At 41.5% G+C, this 22,154-nt stretch overlaps 1 protein-coding gene across 1 annotated transcript; it reads right to left on the bottom strand.

Annotated features, from left to right (window-relative positions):
* Positions 1-141: 141 nt before the first annotated feature.
* Positions 142-1,486, bottom strand: LOC130462955 (uncharacterized). Its single transcript, XM_056831953.1, has 3 exons — positions 1,389-1,486; positions 556-619; positions 142-504 (listed from the first exon to the last, which is right to left on the bottom strand). Exons 1-3 carry the CDS (start codon positions 1,484-1,486, stop codon positions 142-144), a joined length of 525 nt encoding a protein of 174 aa, XP_056687931.1.
* Between the last annotated feature and the right edge of the window lie 20,668 nt (positions 1,487-22,154).

Below are 22,154 nucleotides of genomic sequence, written 5' to 3'. Positions count from 1 at the left end.
CCTCCAGTAAAAAATCTCCTTTGTTCATCCCCCTGAACCTGTCCTCCTACCAAATCTGCATTATCAACTATTGGGGAATCCATTAGATATCCTAACTGGAACCTCTGATTCATCTCTCACCTTTATTGGCCTCGGAGATCTCTAAAACCCCTCTTGATCCACAATAGGGCTAGTCACCTGTTCATTGATTGGTTGGACTGAAGCTGGAACAGGTTGTGAAGCTTTAGTGTTCTTTTTTACCCAAACCCTCTTCCTACCTTGTCTACACTCAACCTGTAAGTGACCAAACATCTTGCACTGTGTGCACATTGTTGGCCTCCATTCATAGAATAAAGAAACTCTCACCATTACTCCATTCTCATCTCTAAAAGAGATGTATTCACGTAAGTCTTGTGAAAATGGCACATCCGCCATTACCCTAGCAAACTGCAATTTATCTCTACAAATTGTAGCCTGGTCTCTCCTGATTGGCTTCCCTAGTTGTGCCACGATCTTAAACAATGCCTTCTCACCTCAATACTTAAAGTTTAACTTCAATTGCACCCATATTGGTACAGACTGAAGCTCTGGTTTATCCATATCCATATCAGGATCCCATGGTTTCAGAATAAGGGGATTGCTGTCAAAAAAATAGTGTCCTGTCATCACCTTATCTGTAACACCCTGGTAATTCCTTATATTTATAATTACCTTTTTCCGACTAATATAAAAGAATTACCAAGATATTACCGCCACCGTGATAACGGCTAAGGCTATTTACCAGAATTACGCAGCGGAAATTACTAACTTTCAAACATATTAAATAGTTAATGGTCATAAAACAACTTGGAACCATCAAGGCCCAAAACCAACATTAAACAGTTTGGAAAATCCATTAACTAAGTTTCAAACCATATTAAAGTAATAATGATAGTAGTAGTAGTCATGACTATAAATAAAAATAGAGTTTATAAATGCGAAAGATGAAATAGCCTCTCAATACTATTCCCATGATAACTTCTCCCGCAAGTTATCTCTACCAACCTGCTTATTGAAAACTACTCCCCAACAATGCAAGTGCAATGATGGATCATCATAGGGTCATTAAGGCAAAGGCCATGACCGAAAGACATGAAGCACGAAGTTAGCGAAAGCTGAGTACGAACAAGCTAGAATGAAATCCTAGTCTAACATGCTTCACTCAACAATAAAGATAATCCACATGCAAAAGCCATTCAAGTAAACCAATTAATCATGAAGACATACTCGAGACTTGACATGCAAAAGCCATTCAAGTAAACCAATATGATAATTTGTAGTTTTAATTAATTGTAGTTAGAAATTTGACGTGACAAACTTAACCGCAACATCTTTTGTAGCTCACCATTAGAGTCACTCTTAGGGAGTACTTGTTGGTTAGATCATAGATGCCATGCACCAAAGTATTGACTGAGACGATACTACCACATTCCCTGCCCATTGTTTCCTTTGTAAATTCAGGATACATTGTCTTTAAGAAAAATTAAACTAGTCATGAGTCATCCATTCATATTACTTATATTTTTTTTTACATAGGATAAATTTGCCTAAATAAAAAGTTTACAAACTACAAACTAAAGTACGACCTTTATAGACCATTACACACCTTATAAAACGAACTACAACTATAATTATTCTAAAAGGCGAATAGACACTAGTGCAATAGTCGGCTCTTCCGTGTCGGCCCTTGATTGCTGATATTGCCTTGCTTTAATTTACACCACCAACTAGGCGTATTTGTGCCAAGGCCTAATGTAGTTGAGATTCCTTTATAGAAGATGGCAGTGACACCTGATTGCTTACCACTAAGATGCCTTCTTACAAACCTGCAGATATTCGGAGACGATAAAAGACAAGGAAGAGAATCAAAGCTACAGTCTTGGCGGGTAGACATTGTGAATTGCGCACAAACGTCTATAGTCATTGAACATGACTTGATTAGCATGCTATAAATCCCCAAAAAATGGGGAGCAGCGTTCAGATATTGGATTTTGAAAGCGCTAACCTAAACTGAAGATTAACAAAAGTTAAACTCCAAGACCAAACTAAAGCCAAGACCCAAGGACAAAGACCCTTCCTAATACCCACTTCTTCTTCCCTCATCAACCCAAAAGCACCCATTCCACATCCACATGAGACAAAGTCCTCCAAACAACAAACAACAACACAACCTCCGACAGTTGAACTGCCAACCTCAGAGGAGGAAAAGACTTAATCAAGCATTACCTTAGTAAACATGTAAACAAAACCCAAGTTTTGATCACCTTAAAGCCACCTACAAAATTCATTCAACAAAGATAAAACTAGGAACCACATTTGACAACCACAATCATCAATCTCAACAGGAGACCTACCAACAAATTCGAAAAGAAACCAGGAAACAACTACCCTTATTAGCCTATAATCACAAACCAAAATCACAAAAATCAACCAAAACGCAACTCCAAAGCCAATAAAAAAGACACGGGACTCCATAAACACACAATTGGCCTAATTAAACAATCCCAAAATTGAAACTCTCAACTAAAACTTTACCTTTACCTTTACCGTCAAGATCGGGGTGGTACGACACTACAAGACGGCGACAACGTTTTGAAGAGGTTTGGGATTAATTAGCCAAAACACTTACCCGATCACAACCCAAAGAAAAACGATTCCTATCCCACCAAAGAAACCCTAACCCCTAAACTTTTACCTTTACCACACTTTTGTCGTGGCGGCGTTTGGGGAAGAGGTGAAATAAGCGCCTTGGAATTGAAGATCTGGTAAAGAGTCTCCCGAATTGACCTCAGCGAAATTGAGATTGGTTGATCCGAACGCACTAAAAACCAACTAAAACAACCGGCGAGAGAAAGAAACTAAGAGGTTTTGAAAGATCCGGTGAAGGAAACTTGTTTAGCTCTTCTTCGTCGCCAGTGAAGCTTCAACAACCGATAAACTGTAACTTCGTCCCGATGAAGAAGTAGACACCTAAGTACTACTATAGCTGCGACACGCAAAAGCTCGCCGACGGCCGTTAAGGCTTCGACCACCAGCGAGCAAGCGGTCGCCGCTAGGGTTTGTGGAATTTTCTTTTTTGGGGGTTTCCTTAGAGGAGAGGAAAGCTAGAGAGAGAGAGATATTTTCGCCCCGTTTTTTTTTTTACGTAACCAACTTGCCAAAACTTTGAGTACAAAAATAATAAACCAATTTGGTTTCCCACTTGACCAATGACTATAGTAAGGCATTTTTTTGCGATTACTGGACTCTGTCAGTCACAAAATTTATTTTTGCGGCCGAACATAAAAGTAGTCGTAAGAAGCAGTCGCTAAAATGGGTTTTTCTTGAAGCGTCTCTTTTACCCCTTCTATAAACTTTATAATACGCTAAGTAGGAGAGTACCTATAAGGCGTTTTATAAAGCCTATTTTAACATTCTATATTCCATTTTTTTTTAATAATACTCCCTCCGTCCCGGAATACTTGACCTGTTTTCCTTATCGGATCGTCCCTTAATACTTGACCTGTTTCTAAAAATGGAAATATTCTAACAATATTATATTATTTCTCACTCCACCCCTATTAATCCACCTACCCCCTACTCCATACAAAAATTAATTAAAAATTCAACCCCTACTCTCCACCAACCCCACCTCTTAACCCACCTCCTACTAACTACATTAAAATAATACCCCACTATCAACTACTACCTATTAAATTAAATAAGTCAATTCAAGTCCCTTAAACTCTGTGCCGGTCAAACCGGGTCGAGTATTCCGGGACGGAGGGAGTAGTGAATATTGATCTCCCGTGGTATGATATGATTAAAATCAAAGCCGTTAAAAAAAATTAGTGAGCAGCGAAAAAATTGAAAAGGGAAAACGAGACTTTATATTATCTTAGATAAGACAATACATAACGGAAATTAGGAAAATACAATACAACATTCACTCAAGTTTATGATTACAATCACTCTTGAGAGGCCACTCACTCATAGTATATAAACTAATGTGGCTTATTAGATAGTTACTCATACGCCATACATCACCTTGCGTTTAATTCTTTTGCGGGAATCCCTATTTCTGAAATACAAAGAAGCATTAGCACATATATAGTGTTGTTTGAATAAATAAAAACATATATAGTGTTGAGCCTTGATTAAATTTAAGTATGGTAATTAGTATATATCTTACCTTTTGGACCAGGACTCCTGCGGCTTTGAGATACCTATCATTCCTTCCAAAATATCCAATAATAGAACTATTAATATTGTTTGGTGATGCAAATTTCTCCATATTTTGGACGTCAATACCTTTTCCAAATGGTCCGTGTCCATTCTGATTCATATTGGTGTGTATTTTCAGAGTAGCAATCAACACACCATTATCACTTTGGTATTTATAGTTGCCAGATGTTCCACTAATTGTTGTTACGTATTCTCCATCTTTGAGTATTATCTTTAGATATGTATTTTAAGAAAAAAAGAACGGGCGTTATTGCACGTTAAAAGACTTGAAATTAAGTATAGTATTATTCGGAAAAAAATGAAGATTAAACATGCACATATGTCGGTCTAACCTTGCCTACATGTGCACCTTTGCCACCAAACTGGTAAGTGGCAGTACTCCCATCTCGCTTAGCTACCACGAACCCGAGTGAATCCACTATAGATCCATGCGTTACTGTAATTTCTTTGTAACGTTCCCGTCTTTAAGTTGCTGGTCATAATTATGTGGGAGCATAGAACCATAAGGCCCAAAAATTTCAATTTCTGATGCCTACCAACATTATTCAAATATGAAGTATTTTATTAGAAATGGTAGAGCCAAACAAGACATTTGTTACGATAAATCTTGTAAACTTGGATGAATACTCCCTTGGGAGGCTATCTATTATTATTAACATATATATAGTGTACATTGTGAACTAGGGTTCCTCATTACTATAAATACAAAACTAATTATGGACAAATAATATTCACATATTATTATGTCTAACACACCCCCTAAGTTGGAGCGGGAGGAGGACGGACGGTCAGACTGGTGCGGAAGTCCACGAACAACGGGGAAGGAAGCCCCTTGGTGAAAATGTCAGCGTACTGAAAAGCTGAAGGTACGTGAAGAACTCGAATATGACCTAGAGCAACCTTCTCACGGACAAAATGAATATCCATTTCGACGTGCTTAGTGCGTTGATGATGCACCGGATTATGAGACATGTAAACCGCACTAATATTGTCACAATAAACAACCGTTTCCCTTTGCAACGGACAATGAAGTTCCAGAAGAAGGTTCCGGATCCACGCCGTCTCGGCGACGACATTAGCAACACCTCTGTACTCGGCCTCGGCACTAGACCGAGATAAGGTAGCCTGACGCTTAGAAGACCACGAAATGAGGTTATCACCCAGAAAAATACAATACCCAGAAGTAGAACGCCGAGTATCAGGACAACCACCCCAATCAGCGTCAGTGTAAGAAACTAGACCAGTAGTAGGAGCCGAAGACAAATGCATGCCATAGTCAAGAGTACCTTTAACGTACCGAAGGACACGCTTTAAGGCATGATAGTATGATTCACGAGGATCGTGCATGAATAAACACACCTGTTGAACCGCATAAGATATGTCTGGTCTAGTGAAAGTGAGATACTGTAGTGCCCCGGCAAGTTGCCTATAGAAGGAGGGATCATCAATCTGCTTCCCACCATTCGCACTAAGCTTAGACTTAGTGTTAACCGGAGTGGCGGCCGACTTACAAGAAGACATATCGGCCCGGGCAAGAATCTCTTGAGCATACTTTTTCTGACATAGAAACATGTTTTTCTTGGTACGAGAGACAGAAATACCAAGAAAATAAGAGAGAGGTCCGAGATCCTTCATTGCAAACTCAGAACTGAGGAGAGTGATAATACGTTGCCTGAGAATGGTGGAAGAGCAAGCAAGGATGATATCATCAACATATAACAGAAGATAGGCAGTATCCGTACCTTGGCGGTAAATAAACAATGATGTGTCACTCTTACTGTTAACAAACCCCAGTGAAAGAATATAAGTCGCAAATCGTTGATACCAGGCACGAGGAGCCTGTTTCAGCCCATATATAGATTTGCGAAGTAGACAGACATGCTTAGGCTTATCAGGATGAACAAACCCGGGTGGCTGATGCATGTATACCGTCTCCTGTAGATGACCATGAAGAAAGGCGTTCTTCACATCCAATTGGTGAATAGACCAATTTCTAGAAAAAACCAAACTGAGAACTGTCCGGATCGTAGTTGGTTTCACCACCGGACTAAACATCTCCCCACAATCAATGCCAACCTCCTGACCCTTGCCGTTAGCTACCAACCGGGCCTTATACCGTTCAAAATCACCATTTGATTTTTCTTTATGAGTGAAAACCCAGAAACACCGAATGACATTAGCATCCGAAGGACGAGGAACCAAATCCCACGTATGAGTGTCAATCATGGCATTATACTCATCACTGTGAGGGGGGCGAAAAAGCGCGAGGCTAATGCGTGACCTGTCCCTCGTGGGTGTGACGATTCTTTTTATTCAATCAAGTGTAATTGGATTTCCTGTGAGTATACACCCAATTGACTAGTAATATAGGAGTCGCCATTCAGTTTTTAACGACAATGAGAAAAACTGACAAAACCCGGTTATCGTGACATAAAGGGAGTGCAATTATGTTTGACCACGACGGCCGTAGGTTCCCTTGTGATCCCTGGTGTGGGGATCTCTCAATATACACCCGCAAGGTAGAGATTGAGGGTTCGGGGGACTGTAACTACCGAGAGGAGTAATTCGCTCGTTGATAACTCCAGAGGCAGGATATCCTTACTAGCTCAGCATAAATAATTGAAGGGACATGCGTTAACTATTAAACTAATCTGAATTGATTTTAGCAACATGCAGCATATAATACTAATTCGATCGTGATTATCTGATTTAAATAGCATTAAGGGACCTAGCATGATAATCCGATTTCCCAAAAATATTATATTTATTAGACGTGATAGAACAATCATATTAGGTTAGTTTAACAGTTCATAAAAAGGGCGAGGAAAGCAGTTAAATCATCGAAAAGGGACACATTACGACGCACCCTTGAGAGGTGCGTCACGGTTCTCAGAAAACTAACCACTTTGACTTTGCTATTTCTCCTTTTTATTTAACGAATCTCGATTATGGGACAGGATACGTTCTGTTCGATTTATGGATCGATTGCGACAGAACGCGTGAACAGTTTCGCAGCGAGAGGCTTAGGCTAAGGGGTTTAGAGTCAATACTCAGAGTATATTATGTGTTGTTGTGTGTTGTTTCACGTCGAAACTAGGGGCCTATTTATAGGGAAGAGTTCGTGGAAAGTTAGAATTGCAGAGTTCTAATCCACAAAGAATTAGGAAAAGAAACGTACCCATGTATTTTCAGCGCCCAGGCCTGGGCGCCGAAGATTTCGGCGCCCAGAGCCAGGCGTTGAAAATAGGGTCTGGGCAGTTTTTTGTTTAGTCAGATTCGGATTCTAAAATCCGTAGAGTTTGAGATTAATTTGAGTCTTTTAGCGCGTATCAATTTGTGACGGAATGCGTCTGGGCCCGTTACGAACTCTAGGCTCGTTAGGTTTTTGATTAATACGTAACTCTTATTTCCGAATCCTATTACGAATAGGGTTCTTGCGGTTTTCTATCTCATTTAGGATTTATGTTGGAATGCAACACCTAATTCTGACAGGTTTCTATGTTTTATGATTTGCCACTTTTAGACGCTACCTTTTACGGCAGTTACTATTTTTAGCAGGTTTCCATAAATAGCAGGTTTCGGGTAAAATGAAATGGGGAATCGAGATTCGTTTATTTTATAGGAGATGCGTTGTCAAGTGGATTTTTTATGCTTTCATCATCGAACCTTTCCCTTGCGGGAATGGGGACAAAAGTAGGTGTCTACAGTTAGCCCCCACTTTGACTGAGTCTTGGAGTAAGACGATGGTCAAAGTATTAGACGGAGTGCGTCACACAAGCCATGGTGTATGTGACCTGTTTTGCGAGGGTCTCACGAGCCCCCGAGTGATAACATTTGACTTAAGGGTCATCACTTGAAGTGTCGACATATCCCTCACGTCTCATTGGGATTTGTCAACTGATAGTATAGAAACTTCCTCACTTTGTCATTGGAAGGATCTAAAGGTGCATAGAAAACTCCCTCACTTTGTCATTGGGAGTAACTACAGATGTTTTCGAAATTAAAGCTGTAAAGTGTAATTGGGCCTGGCCAAGCCCAATCACGAGGTAAAACATTTTTTTTTAAAGATTCTCATTTTCAGGGTTAGCTAAACGAGAAAACCCCATTGTTTTTATAAGATGTAAAACGAAGGAAAATCCAACAAACCAATCCTTTAATTTTTGGAAAAAGGGAAAACCAATAAAAGTTATCGCTGCAGCGACTAAGGACCTGCGCTGTTAGTGACGCAGACCCCGCCCGCTGAAGGTGGGCGAGCCTGTCCTCTGAGGGGGACCCCCCGTCCGATAGAAGTGGACGAATCTGTTTGATGTTTTTGAAAATAAGGACCTACGCGGTTTGTGACGTAGACCCCGCCGGCTGAAGATGGCGAGCCTGTTCGCTGTGGGTGGACCCCCCGTCCGATAGAAGTGGACGAATCTGTTTGATGTTTTTGAAAATAAGGACCTACGCGGTTTGTGACGTAGACCCAGCCGACTGAAGATGGCGAGCCTGTCCGCTGAGGGTGGACCCCCCGTCCGATAGAAGTGGACGAATCTGTTTGATGTTTTTGAAAATAAGGACCTACGCGGTTTGTGACGTAGACCCCGCCGGCTGAAGATGGCGAGCCTATCCGCTGAGGGTGGACCCCCCGTCCGATAGAAGTGGACGAATCTGTTTGATGTTTTTGAAAATAAGGACCTACGCGGTTTGTGACGTAGACCCCGCCGGCTGAAGATGGCGAGCCTGTCCGCTGAGGGTGGACCCCCCGTCCGATAGAAGTGGACGAATCTGTTTGAAATTTTATTTTGGTTTTTTGAAAATAAGGACCTACGTGGTTTGCGCCGTAGACCCCGCCGGCTGAAGATGGCGAGCCTGTTTTAAATTTGAAGACTTTTATTCTTCGAAAAACTGAGGACCTGCGCGGCTAGTGACGCAGACCCCGCCCGCTGAGGGTGGGCGAGCCCATTTTTAATTTCTTATCTTGCCTATGTAGAAGGGCTTTTGTAATTACAACCTGTTGGTGGGTCGTAATATTTCCTGATTAGATGTGTCCTATAAGTGGGTCCACATTGTGTATTTTTGTTTAACAATATTTTTTGAGATATCCAAACATGTTATGGTGCGTGGCGTAGTCTGGGAATGTGATTTTGATTGGCGCTCCATGTTGGAGTCCATTCTTCGCGAGCCCCCAAGTGTTGGGGCTCGTCGGTTGTTTTTCGCGTCTTGTAATCATGTTTAGGGTCACGCTCGTATGTGCGAGCGACCTCCTATAGTAGTGTGCTATTTTTAGTGAAGCCGTGGAGTGCGACTTTAGCTTTCAGGCGACATCCGGTTTTGGCTTGGCCCGGATTATCCCTTTGACAGACAGACATTTTCGATTTGGAAAACCAATGACTTGACGACACATATTTTTGGTGTTTCGAAGAATGACCATGATATTTAACTTGCTTTTTTTGAAAAGTGTACATGAGCGTTTTCTGAGATGAGTCTATGTTTCGACCAAGTTCCAATGTTATTATTATTTTTTGCTTATTTGGGGAGCTAAAGGTGCTTTGGGCTTGATCTTATTTGTAATAGGGCCTCGTGTTTTAGCAACACGGTCTTAAGTCCTTTCCTATTCCGTGTTTTTGTGAAATCTGGGCCTTGGGCTGCATTTTCAGCGCCCGAGCTCAGGCGTTAAAAATTTCGGCGCCCAGAGGTGGGCGCTGAAAGTTCTTTCCTGGTAATATTTGATTTTCGAATTTCTAACACGTTTCCGAATGGGATCAGGATGTTTATTGGGTGCGTTCAGCTATATATAGGGGCTAGGTACGTCCTTATTTTCCACCATTCTCAAATTCTTTCTCTTTTTTTTGCTGTGCTCTAATTATTTACTGCTTTTGCCATGTCGATCCCTACTTTCTCACTCCAACGGACTGTTAGGCGTTGGCTACGAGCCCTTACTCCCACAGAAAAAACTTTGTTAAAAGAATACCACTTAGAGGCACTTTTAGGTTTACAACAAATTAATATTGATTATAATTTTCTGCATGCTGCCCTAAACTTTTGGGACTCCGATCATCATGTTTTTTCCTTTCGGGGCAATGAAATATGTCCTTTGCCTGATGAATTTGGTGCGATCCTTGGTTATCCTACTAATGCTACTCCTGTTACCCCTGGCACTATTGAAGAAGGTAAAACAACCATAAGGGCTTTCTTAGGGCTAGATGATAATGTGTTTGCTGAACTTGTTGTAGGCGATAAGGTTAACTTGGCAAAACTCGTAAAACATCATTTTAGGCCTAGTAAGAATATGACCGAACAAAAATTGAACATTCGAGCCCTTGTATTTTGCTTGTTGAATCATTATTTGCTGTCGAATAATAATGGTGAGTTCGGTGACATAAGGCTGATCCCCTTGATTAGCCAGATGGAAAGTTGCTATTCAATTATGCCGTTGGTTGTTGCTGAGACTTTGCTGAGTGCGGATGAGCTGAAGAAGGATGCCAAATCCGAAATTTTTAAGGGAAGCCCCTTATTACTGCAGGTAATCTATTTTTTTCTTTGCGTACACATACGCCACTTTTATATATTTCTATTTGCCTGGGGCTGAGTTTCAGCGCCCAGGGCTGGGCGCTGGAATATTCGGCGCCTGGTCCTGGGCGTTGAAACTGCGCCCCAGGAACCTTTTTTCTTTCTTTTCATTCTTTTGATTCGATCGTACCTGTTTTTGCAGATTTGGCTTGCGGAACAGCTTAGACTTTTGGAAGCTCCTGCCGATCCTAAACATTATCGCCCTAAAATACTTGCACCAAGGCCAGGACGAGGCCGAATGGACCTCCTTTTTTACTTATGGCATTTGTTCTATTAAGTGGGTGGTACCATGGTGGGGTTTGACTACTATGACAGGGGGGTTTGATGTATCGGTTTATATTTCTTTGTTGGGGCTATCTTGTCCCATTTATATTTTCCCTTACCGAGTCATGCGTCAATATGGTTTAAGGCAGACTATCCCCTTTTCTGATACGGTACCACCTAAGGTATCGACCTTTGCACAAACACGGGTCTTAGCGTGGGCTAGGTATTATGATGGTCTCCCGCGTTGGGCTGTAGCTACAAATGGGTTTGTGGGTCTTTCTGAAAACTATAAGTTGTGGATGAGTTCCGATGACAAGGATGTGAGGACCGAGGCTCGTAATGGGGAGCCGGCTGAGCTTTTGATACCTCGTATTCGTGTTAAGTATGAGGGTCCTGATTCTGCCAGACCTCGTACCTATAGTTTTAAGACTGTGAAAGCTCGTCCTGATCGAAAGCGAAAGGAAGTTCTTCCCCGTTCCAGTGTCAGGCCTAAAAAGATGCCTAACATGAAGGGGCCTGCTGTTGTTAAAAGAAATGCAAGCTCTCGCGGAGATCGTCGCCGGAACAATGTATGGGTTAGGAAGGCTCAGCCGCCTGTAGAAACAATGGCTAGTCTAGTTGATGATAGAAATCCTTCTCCCACCATTGTTTGTGCCCTTGAGGCTGAGCGGGCTATAACTGAGAATGTTTCTAAAGCTTTGGCATCTTTGGAAGTTAGTGTCCAGGAGCCAGTTCTTATGGAGATTGATATTGGGGCAGCGCAGAAGACTATGGGGGTGGATCCTGCGAACATTGCTCTCTTCAAGACTTTATTTGATGATCCGGAAGAACTAGAGTAGTGTAGTTCTTTGCTAGGGTGTAGGTGCCCTCTATTTATTTCAGTTGTGTTTGTTTTTATTCCTAGCACTTTGTTTTCCTTCTTATTATATTTTAATAAAGGCGTATTTTTAGTTCCCGTTCAATTTTGTTTATATGTCTAACACTTTTTTACACAAAGAATATAATTTTTTTATTATTATTTGGACCGAATCCTTGGTAAGGATTGCCTACGTATCTTGTCAGAATCAGGTCGCGCGTAGTTCTCAGCTTTTAGAATAAGTTCTAGTATGCCGGATTTCGGTAGATATGTCCTGAAGTGGAAGCATATTACTTAATCGGTCAAATGATTGAAGTATTTGCCATTATTTTCATTTGCCGTTTCCCATAGGTTGTGTAAAATTCGACCGATTTGTTGGTAAACCTATTTGGATACGTACTGTACCCCCCAAGTGTTCTTTATTTTTCCGTTGTGTGCGGATAAAATGACGGGCACTTTTTGAAAACAAGGAAAACTTTTGGCAGGCAGAGAGTTTCAACGCCCAGGCTGGGGCGTCAGAAATTTCGGCGCCCAGCCCTGGGCGCTGAAAATAACTTGGGCGGTCAATTTTGACGTTTTTGCTTCACATGTTCGTGCGTTTATTTCCAATTCGTTTTTTGTGCCTTGATATTTTGCTTCGTGGTTAAAGTTAATTTTGAGGCTATTTTGGAGGCTTTTTTGACTGTTAGCGTGAAACGCATTTTTGTCCAGATTAATTTTTTCTATTGGTGACTCAAAACAATTTTGAAAATGGAGTTAGGGTGCGGAACTTATGAAGATCTTTGTGGAGGGTATGATGGAATCTATGTGGAAGCTGTTGGTGGATTCTATGTTTTATGAATTTTTTTTTTTGGTAACATTTGCATTTGTTTTAAATTTTTGATTTCTTTTTGATTTTGGGTTGCATGGATTGGCTCTTATGATGGTTGGCTTTTTGAGGATGGGATAGTGTGGTTTATTTTGTGGGTTTCGGGAACTGGTTCACATGGCATTATTTCAAAACCGAGTGGGCTTTGTTTGTTGGGCCTATAGTGGGCCGCTTCTTTATTATTATTATTATTATTATTTATTATTTTGCAAGTACATTTGGTGTTTATTTAGTGTTAGAATAAAAAATTTTAGGAAAAATATTACGCCTTTATTGATTTGGAAAGTAAGGAAAACACACTGAAATAAAACTGACCCATATTCTAAAGGGCCTTAGGACCATCTAAAGTCTCTATTATTTTTTTTCTATTAATCTAAAGAACTACTAGGCGCTTTTTACTAATGGTGCTCTATGTGGCTCAAGCCTGGGGTTTAGTCTCATAAAACTTCGGTCCTTCACCGGTACTCATCTTGAATTCCATTCCTTTTGCATTGACCCACTGATATGTCTTCACCCATCCGTTCTCGACCTCTTCTAGTGTTGATGCAGGAGAGATTAACCGGGTTGGATCGAAACCTTCATCTTGTAAAGCTAGGGTAGTCATCACAGTCTCGTTCTCCATAGGCCTCGATTCGTTAAACAATGTCCATAGAGCCTGGTTGTCCAATATTTCAGCTGTTTTAGTCTTGGTGAGGTGGGGTGCCTCATCCAAGGTGTGGCAGTCATGGAAAATTTCAAATCCGGATTTTAGCAAGCCATCCTGAACGAAGGGTTCAGGGAAATCACAGCATGGGTGTTCTTCTCCTTCCCGAACAAACATCCCGTTAAGGGTCCTTTGATATGGGGGAAGGAGGGTGGTTTGTTTGGCTTTGTTAAGGCGTAGCCTAGATAGGCGGTCAGCAATATCTTCCTCCGTTGGTTCATAACCTAAGCCAAAGGGAGTAGATTTGTCGGGAAAAGGATGGAATGTGCATTCCTTCTTCCTTATGCCCAATGGGGTTCCTGGGAAATAACCTTGAGCCAACAGCATTCTAGGGATGACTCGGGATGCATGCGGGTCTAGGAATGCTGGATCATAATCTTCGATGAACTGGATTGTTTCTTCCATTTGAAACCCATAAAGGTCATCTGCAGTTTCGGCCGTTCCAACCATAGTACAACTGACGTCGAGAGGAAGGGCGCGGATTTCTAGTATTACCCCGTTATGGTTAAGTTTAACCATTTGGTGCAAGGCTGAAGCCACACCTCCTAAGTCATGGAGCCAAGGTCGCCCCAAGAGGAGGTTGAAAGTGGGCTTGATGTCGATTATTTGAAACTCCGTGGTGCGCGCCACAGGCCCAGTTTGTATGGTAAGGTTGATTTTTCCCAACACAGGCCTTCGGGAGTTATCATAAGCTCGTACCCCTTGTGAGGAGGTTTGGAAGTCATCGCTTCCTAGCCCCAAGCAATGGGCAGTTCGCAATGGGCAGACATTAACCGCCGAACCATTATCTACGAGCGCTAGGGGGATGTTTTGTCCTTTGCATCCAACCACTAAGTAAAGGGCTTTATTGTGAGCACCCCCCTCTTTGGGTAAGTCTTTATCAGTGAAAACTATGGCCTTTTCTCCGGCATCTCTCGTGACATGGCTAACCAATGAGTCAGGTGTGATATCTGTGGGCACTGAGATGAGGTCAAGTGAGCGAATAAGCTTTTCGCGATGTTCCTTTGAAGTACACATAAGATCCCAGATGGTAATCTCAGCCTTGGTTCTTTTCAGTTGTTTCAGGGGAGGATTTTCAATGACTTCTGCGACGGTGGCGTGCCGCCCGTTCTCAGGAGTTTGCCTAACCGGGATGTCGTTCATAGGAGGTGGGTGAATATCCGGTTGGTATATCCTTCCGGATCGGGTGAGGTTGTCGACCTCGGGCTCCTGAGGGGTGGTGTCAATGAGAGCATACCCGGGCCAAGTTTCAGTGAAGAGGTCCTGGCCCGAGACTTGAGATAGGTAAATATCTTCAGCATCATCGTTCCACACACCGCACACTTCCCCCTCGATTCGATCCATAGGTACCACAGCGAGTGGTGCACCTTGAGGTGTAATATACACCGTGGGGTCGAAATTCTCTGTTTGGTCGAGAGAGATGTGACAAGAGCCGAGTGGGCTCCTCTTGTTGTTGGGTTTTCCAACGTTAGGGAGAGGTATTACTTCATCCTCTATCATGTCCTGGATCGTATGTTTTAGATGCCAGCAGTTTTCAGTGTCATGCCCATTTCCTTGATGGAATTTGCAGTAAGTACCTTCGACCCAATATTTGTTTTTGACAGGAGGGTCACGGGTGGGGCCTATAGGTCTCAACTTTCCTTGATTGGTTAGTCTTTCAAAGGCTTGTACCAAAGTTGACCCGAGTGGGGCAAACTTTCGGTCTCGGACCCATCTTACAGGGTATCTTCGGGCGGGAGCCTCTTCTACAGCATGGACTTCTTGGGCTTGGGGTGTGTTGCCCCGATTATAGCTGTTGGTCTTATATGCAGGTTTGCTCTGTATGGTTTTGGCGAGGTCGTCCTCGATTTTTATTCCCACATCATAAACCCTTTTGAAAGTGTCGAGTTCCAGGTATCTAAGGTATTGTCTGTAAGCCGGGTCTAAGTTGTCAATGAATTTTTGGACCAATTCTGTTTCGGGAGGCCTATTGATCAGCTGGGCCGCCTGGTCCCTCCATCTAGCAAAGTAGGTTGTGAAACCCTCATTTTTCTTTTGGAAGAGAACTTCCAGCTCGCGCATGGTGACTTGGAAATCCATGTTCGACGAGTATTGCTTGATGAAGACATTGACAAAGTCTTCCCAGGTGGGGAAGAGCTTAGGGTCCTGGTGATAGTACCATTTGAGCGGCACAGGTTCCAAGGACAAAGGAAAGGCAGGTAGGTACATGGACTTGTCCACGCCTTTTCCGGTTCATGGTATTCACAAAGCTCAGTAGATGATCACGGGGGTTGTCCGTGGCCTTGAACTTTTGTAAGTCAGATGAACTGAACTTTTCTGGTAATTTGCCAGAAAAAGGTTCAGGCTCGAGGGAGAAGTATTTGCTCCCCATGGTTTGCTGTAGGACCATTTTTTCGATCCTCTTCTCGTTTTCGAGGTCATTTTTGGCTTGCGCAGCCGCTAAGACTTCGTTTTCCATTTTCAGTTGGCCCATGAGTTGGGTCATTTGGACCATCTGGTCTCGCAAATGTTCGATGGACATGTTTGGAGGTGCGAATCGAGGTTGGGGAAGCGAAGATCCTTGAAATGAGGGACGACGGACGGAGCTTGGAGTTACTAAACCTGATGTTGGTGATGTATCTTCGAGACGCACTAGCCGTTGATTCCCTGATCGGCACCAAGTGGCAGGACCGGTCCTAGGCATAAGATAAGCTAAAGTTTATGTTCCCAAAGTTTCAAGCATTACTTAGTCTAGACTTCGACTCTCTAAATTGGTTTTTCACTTTTTCGCTCTTTCTTCTGTCGGTACACTTTTTGGGGGTTTTTTTTTATTTTGGTCATTCTTTGGATTTTCGAAACACTTGCCTGTGTGACATTCATAGTTGTTAGCATGTTCGGTTTTGGTGCCGAGCATTGCCGTCGTAGGAGGCCTAACGACGACACAAAGAGTTATTAATTTTTCGCGAGTCGTCTTTTGAAATCGAGTGCTTTTCTTACACCCTCGTAGCAATTCTTTTGATGAACATTTTTTGCGCTACGAACTTTCTTTTTGCTTGGGCACCGAGGCTGCTGCGCCTGACCAGAAAGTCAAGCAGCAACTTCAGCGCCCAGCAGTGGGCGTGAGAAATTTTGGCGCCCAGCCAGGGGCGTTGAAAATGCGTCCCTGGCTGGTTCTCGTTTTCTGTTTTCTGTTTATGCGACTTCGATTTGCGTGCTTGCCTAATAACGTCCTTTACGCGTAACATCGTTCGTGGGATTCGTTACAGGCCATCCCGAGCGTCGCTTATTTTGTGGCGATCATTCGGGTTTGCGGAACACGTGTTTCGGTATAACTCTTTGGCAAATTAGTCTATGAATGTTTGGGCAATTTTTAAGGTCATTGGTTTTCTAGGATAGTTTGTCACACACAATCACATATTTCGCTACACATAACTACATTACAAACATGGATTCGAAAATTAAATATGCCACGTAGTTTATGATAGGCTTCTATGGGTAGTATTTGCGCCTGGCTTGGTACCGCTTCTATCGTAGATCCAACACATGCCCCGGTCGAGGTAGTGTCTTCAACAGACGAATTTCGCCCAAGAGGCCAACCCGCAAGTGCAAGCCAAGGGGGCATGCAGGCGAGAGGGACCTAATGGGCGAGCGATTGGGTTCGGGATAGGTGTACTACCTGCACAAGTACCGAGTGGGAAACATGCGCGGCGTATGCACCCCCCTATTGGCGAAAAAAGGTATCCTTAGTCCCAACTCCCGAGGGAGCCGAGATTCGTTATGATGTTCTGCCCGTTCACATTAATATGCTGATTTTCAGGTCGTCCCAACTTGATGGGGAAATAAACGCGGGGTAGGATCGTTTCACCCTTCGGCTATTTTGATTACCTACAAGCACGAGTATTTCCTTCACTATCCTCAGTGGAGTCGCCACTGTGAGGGGGGCGAAAAAGCGCGAGGCTAATGCGTGACCTGTCCCTCGTGGGTGTGACGATTCTTTTTATTCAATCAAGTGTAATTGGATTTCCTGTGAGTATACACCCAATTGACTAGTAATATAGGAGTCGCCATTTAGTTTTTAACGACAATGAGAAAAACTGACAAAACCCGGTTATCGTGACATAAAGGGAGTGCAATTATGTTTGACCACGACGGCCGTAGGTTCCCTTGTGATCCCTGGTGTGGGGATCTCTCAATATACACCCGCAAGGTAGAGATTGAGGGTTCGGGGGACTGTAACTACCGAGAGGAGTAATTCGCTCGTCGATAACTCTAGAGGCAGGATATCCTTACTAGCTCAGCATAAATAATTGAAGGGACATGCGTTAACTATTAAACTAATCTGAATTGATTTTAGCAACATGCAGCATATAATACTAATTCGATCGTGATTATCTGATTTAAATAGCATTAAGGGACCTAGCATGATAATCCGATTTCCCAAAAATATTATATTTATTAGGCGTGATAGAACAATCATATTAGGTTAGTTTAACAGTTCATAAAAAGGGCGAGGAAAGCAGTTAAATCATCGAAAAGTGACACATTACGACGCACCCTTGAGAGGTGCGTCACGGTTCTCAGAAAACTAACCACTTTGACTTTGCTACTTCTCCTTTTTATTTAACGAATCTCGATTATGGGACAGGATACGTTCTGTTCGATTTATGGATCGATTGCGACAGAACGCGTGAACAGTTTCGCAGCGAGAGGCTTAGGCTAAGGGGTTTAGAGTCAATACTCAGAGTATATTATGTGTTGTTGTGTGTTGTTTCACGTCGAAACTAGGGGCCTATTTATAGGGAAGAGTTCGTGGAAAGTTAGAATTGCAGAGTTCTAATCCACAAAGAATTAGGAAAAGAAACGTACCCAGGTATTTTCAGCGCCCAGAGCCAGGCGTTGAAAATAGGGTATGGGCAGTTTTTTGTTTAGTCAGATTCGGATTCTAAAATCCGTAGAGTTTGAGATTAATTTGAGTCTTTTAGCGCGTATCAATTTGTGACGGAATGCGTCTGGGCCCGTTACGAACTCTAGGCTCGTTAGGTTTTTGATTAATACGTAACTCTTATTTCCGAATCCTATTAGGAATAGGGTTCTTGCGGCTCATTTAGGATTTATGTTGGAATGCAACACCTAATTCTGACAGGTTTCTATCTTTTATGATTTGCCACTTTTAGACGCTACCTTTTACGGCAGTTACTATTTTTAGCAGGTTTCCATAAATAGCAGGTTTCGGGTAAAATGAAATGGGGAATCGAGATTCGTTTATTTTATAGGAGATGTGTTGTCAAGTGGAGTTTTTATGCTTTCATCATCGAACCTTTCCCTTGCGGGAATGGGGACAAAAGTAGGTGTCTACAATCACACGTGGCATTGTACCAGTTAGGGTCCTTGAGGGCAATCAATGGAGATTTCGAAATGGGTGAGATGCGAGATGGAGAAGAATTAAGTGACACGGGCTAGGCAAGCATACTTGGAATTGGGTTTAAAAATCCCATCCTTGGCCCGAGTACGCATTGAATGAGTGGAGGGGTTGGGTTGGGGTGTGGTGTGGGGCTGGACCTGGGTAGAAGTATCCAAAAGAATAGATTGGGTAGGCCCATGGTGACCCGTGGCTGATTGAACAGTCCCACGGTCCACCAGGGACCTATTCTGCCCAAAAGATTCTGTTGGATTAAAGGGATTGGAAAATGGGCTCGGCCCACGAAGAGAGTCCAAGGGAGATGAGGGAGAGTGCCCCTGCTGGTCCACATGAACAGGAACCGCAGCAGGTGGGGTCACGACTTGGGCTGGACTCGAAAAGAGGGAAGGAGAGTGAGGGTGCACAGAATCACGGTTTGGGCTTAGTGGATTGGGCCTTGGAACCGTGGACTGGACTAGAGGGGGAGCAAGATTAGACTCCACGATAGAAGATAGGAAATCAAAATCCTTGGCTTTTGGAATGTAATCTGAAGAATTTGGAAAGGTGAATTCATCAAATAATACATGACGAGAGAGGATTATTTTCCTAGTCCGGATATCGAGGCATCTATAACCACGGTGGGATTGTGGGTAACCCAAAAAAATGCACGGAGTAGACCGTGGGCTCAGTTTGTTTGGGGCGGTGGCGGATAGATTCGGATAACATAGACACCCAAAAGTACGAAGATGATCATAGGAAGGGGATTTGTTATAAAGAATGTGCACCGGAGTGAGATTAGCGAGGAGTCGGGTTGGTCGAATATTGAGAAATAAGTAGCCATATGCAGGGATTCAACCCAAAAAGAAGGAGGGAGAGAAGCATGAAAGAGAAGGGAACGACATAAATTATTGATGGTCCGGATCATACGTTCGGCCTTACCATTTTGAGGTGACGTATGAGGACAAGAATGTCGCCAAATCATGCCATATTGGTGAGAAAAGAGGGTGAAACGATCATTATCAAACTCACGACCATTATCACATTGTAAAGCTTTAATGGAAGCCCCAAATTGGGTCCTGACATAGGTATGAAATCGTACAAAAGTAGGAAAAACATCCGATTTTAATTTGATAGGGAAAACCCATAGAAAATGTGAGTAGTCATCAAGAAAGAGCAAATAATAACGAAATCCCGTATTGCTATTAATAGGGCACGTAAATAAATCGGAGTGAATGATATCAAATATGGAGCACAAGTTTTAGTAATTGAATCTGAAAAAGGAAGACGACAATGTTTTCCTAATTGGCATCCATGGCAAACTACGGGGTTATTCCCCTTATTACATCGAATATGACCATTTTGTCTAAGAAAACTAAGAACTTGATCACCCGGATGTCCCAACCGGTTGTGCCAAACTTCAGTGGCCTAGATTTAACTAAGATTAATTAATGGTCTAGATTTCATCTAACAAGTTAGTCGTCATTAGTCGACGACCTTCACAGAAGCATCGTAGAGATAATATGTAATCTTACACGCATATAGTACTTATATATGTAACCAACTTGCCAAAAATTTGAATACAAAAATAATAAACCAATTTGGTTTCCCACTTGACCGATGACTATAGTAAGGCAATTTTTTGCGATTACTGGACTCTGTTAGTTGTAGAATTTGTTTTTGAGCCCAGAAATCAAAGCAGTCGTAAAAAGAAGTCGCTAAAATAGGTTTTTTTTAAGCGTATCTTTTACCTGTTCTATAAACTTTATAATCCGCTGAGCAGGAGAGCACCTCTAAGACATTCTAGAAAGCATATTTTAACATTTCTATATATATTCCATTTTTTGTAATAGTGAATATTGATCTCCCTTGGTATGATATGATTAAAATCAAAGGCGTTAATTAAAAATAAATCAGTGAGCAACGAAAATATGAGTTAAGTCCAAAGATGGGGACTAACATTTTACTTTTTTCACCGTTTGGGACCTATAACTTTTTTTTTTCACCGTTCAGGACTTACTATTCATTTTCCGGCCAAAATTAACCAAAGTAAAAAAAAAAAATTAGTCCCTTTGGTTAAAAGGTTAGTCCCCTTGGTTAAATACACGTGGCAGCAATCGGTTTGCTCGTACGTAAAACTATGTAAGCCATCAACCAATTATAATTAAGCATTTACAATTAATTACTTGCTCATAAATTAATTCTCCTTCCCCATTTCCTCTGTTCATCTGATCATCTCTTTCCTCCCAAAATCAAACAACGTAATTCATATACGGAGTACTATCGATTACACCCAAAAAAACGCTGAAATTCATTTTGGGACGTTTGATTTTGAGGATTTTATATTGTGATATGGGTTGTTCTCTCTTGATTTTGAATGGAAATTTCGTCAAAATCTCCATTTCCAAATTCTTTGAAATTATGTGTCGATTTCGTTGTTGTTATTGAGTTTAATTAATGGGTTTTTGTCTTAGATTTTGAGATGAATTATGGTTTATGGGTTTTATAATTTTTGCAATTTTAATTGGAGATTTGGATTTCTTATTGATTTATTTGTTGGGATAATGGAGTTTTTGGATGGTTTCCTGAGTTCGTTTACGTTATGATATCAAATGATTTGTTGAGTTAATGGTTCAATTTACATGAGTTTTGTCACTTTTAGTTGTCTAATTGACCCTAGAAAAATGCTAATCTATTTTAATTTTTTAAAACATGAAGATTTGCATGACACTTGTCGCCACCTTAAAATCTCTTTTGTTTTTATACTATATATATTCTAACTTGTTTTTTGTATAACTCTCTCTAAATGTTTAATAGAAAACTTTTAACATTCTTAAAACTCCCACTTAATCAATGCTTGGCTATTTAGTTTATTGTCCCTTTAACTTTCATATCAACATCTATTACTATATACTAAAAGAGACACCAGGAATGACACGTGTCATTTCCTGGTGCGATTTTTTCCCGCCAAAATGTTTATTTTATTTTTTTACTTAAAAATAAATAAATTACATTACGTTTTTTTAGGAAACTAAGATAAAAATATATTTTAATTACCATAGATGTGTACTGCACAATATATTATTGGAGGAAAGCTAAATCAATATTATTTTTTCCTTTATGATATAATTTTGTTTATGTATTATTATAACTTTTTAATCTGATAAGAAATATAAAAAATATTGATAAATGAACTTCTAATGTTAGTCTACTATTAATAATATAATACATGGTAACTGGTAAGTAAGAATGTTAATTAAAATAATAATAATACATGGTAAGTAGACTAACATAT

The sequence above is a fragment of the Spinacia oleracea genome, chromosome 6, assembly GCF_020520425.1.
Source record: "Spinacia oleracea cultivar Varoflay chromosome 6, BTI_SOV_V1, whole genome shotgun sequence".
Classification (NCBI taxonomy): Eukaryota; Viridiplantae; Streptophyta; class Magnoliopsida; order Caryophyllales; family Amaranthaceae; genus Spinacia; species Spinacia oleracea.
The sequence above is the reverse complement of the archived record's forward strand: the minus strand, read 5'-3'. Positions and strand labels throughout refer to the sequence as shown.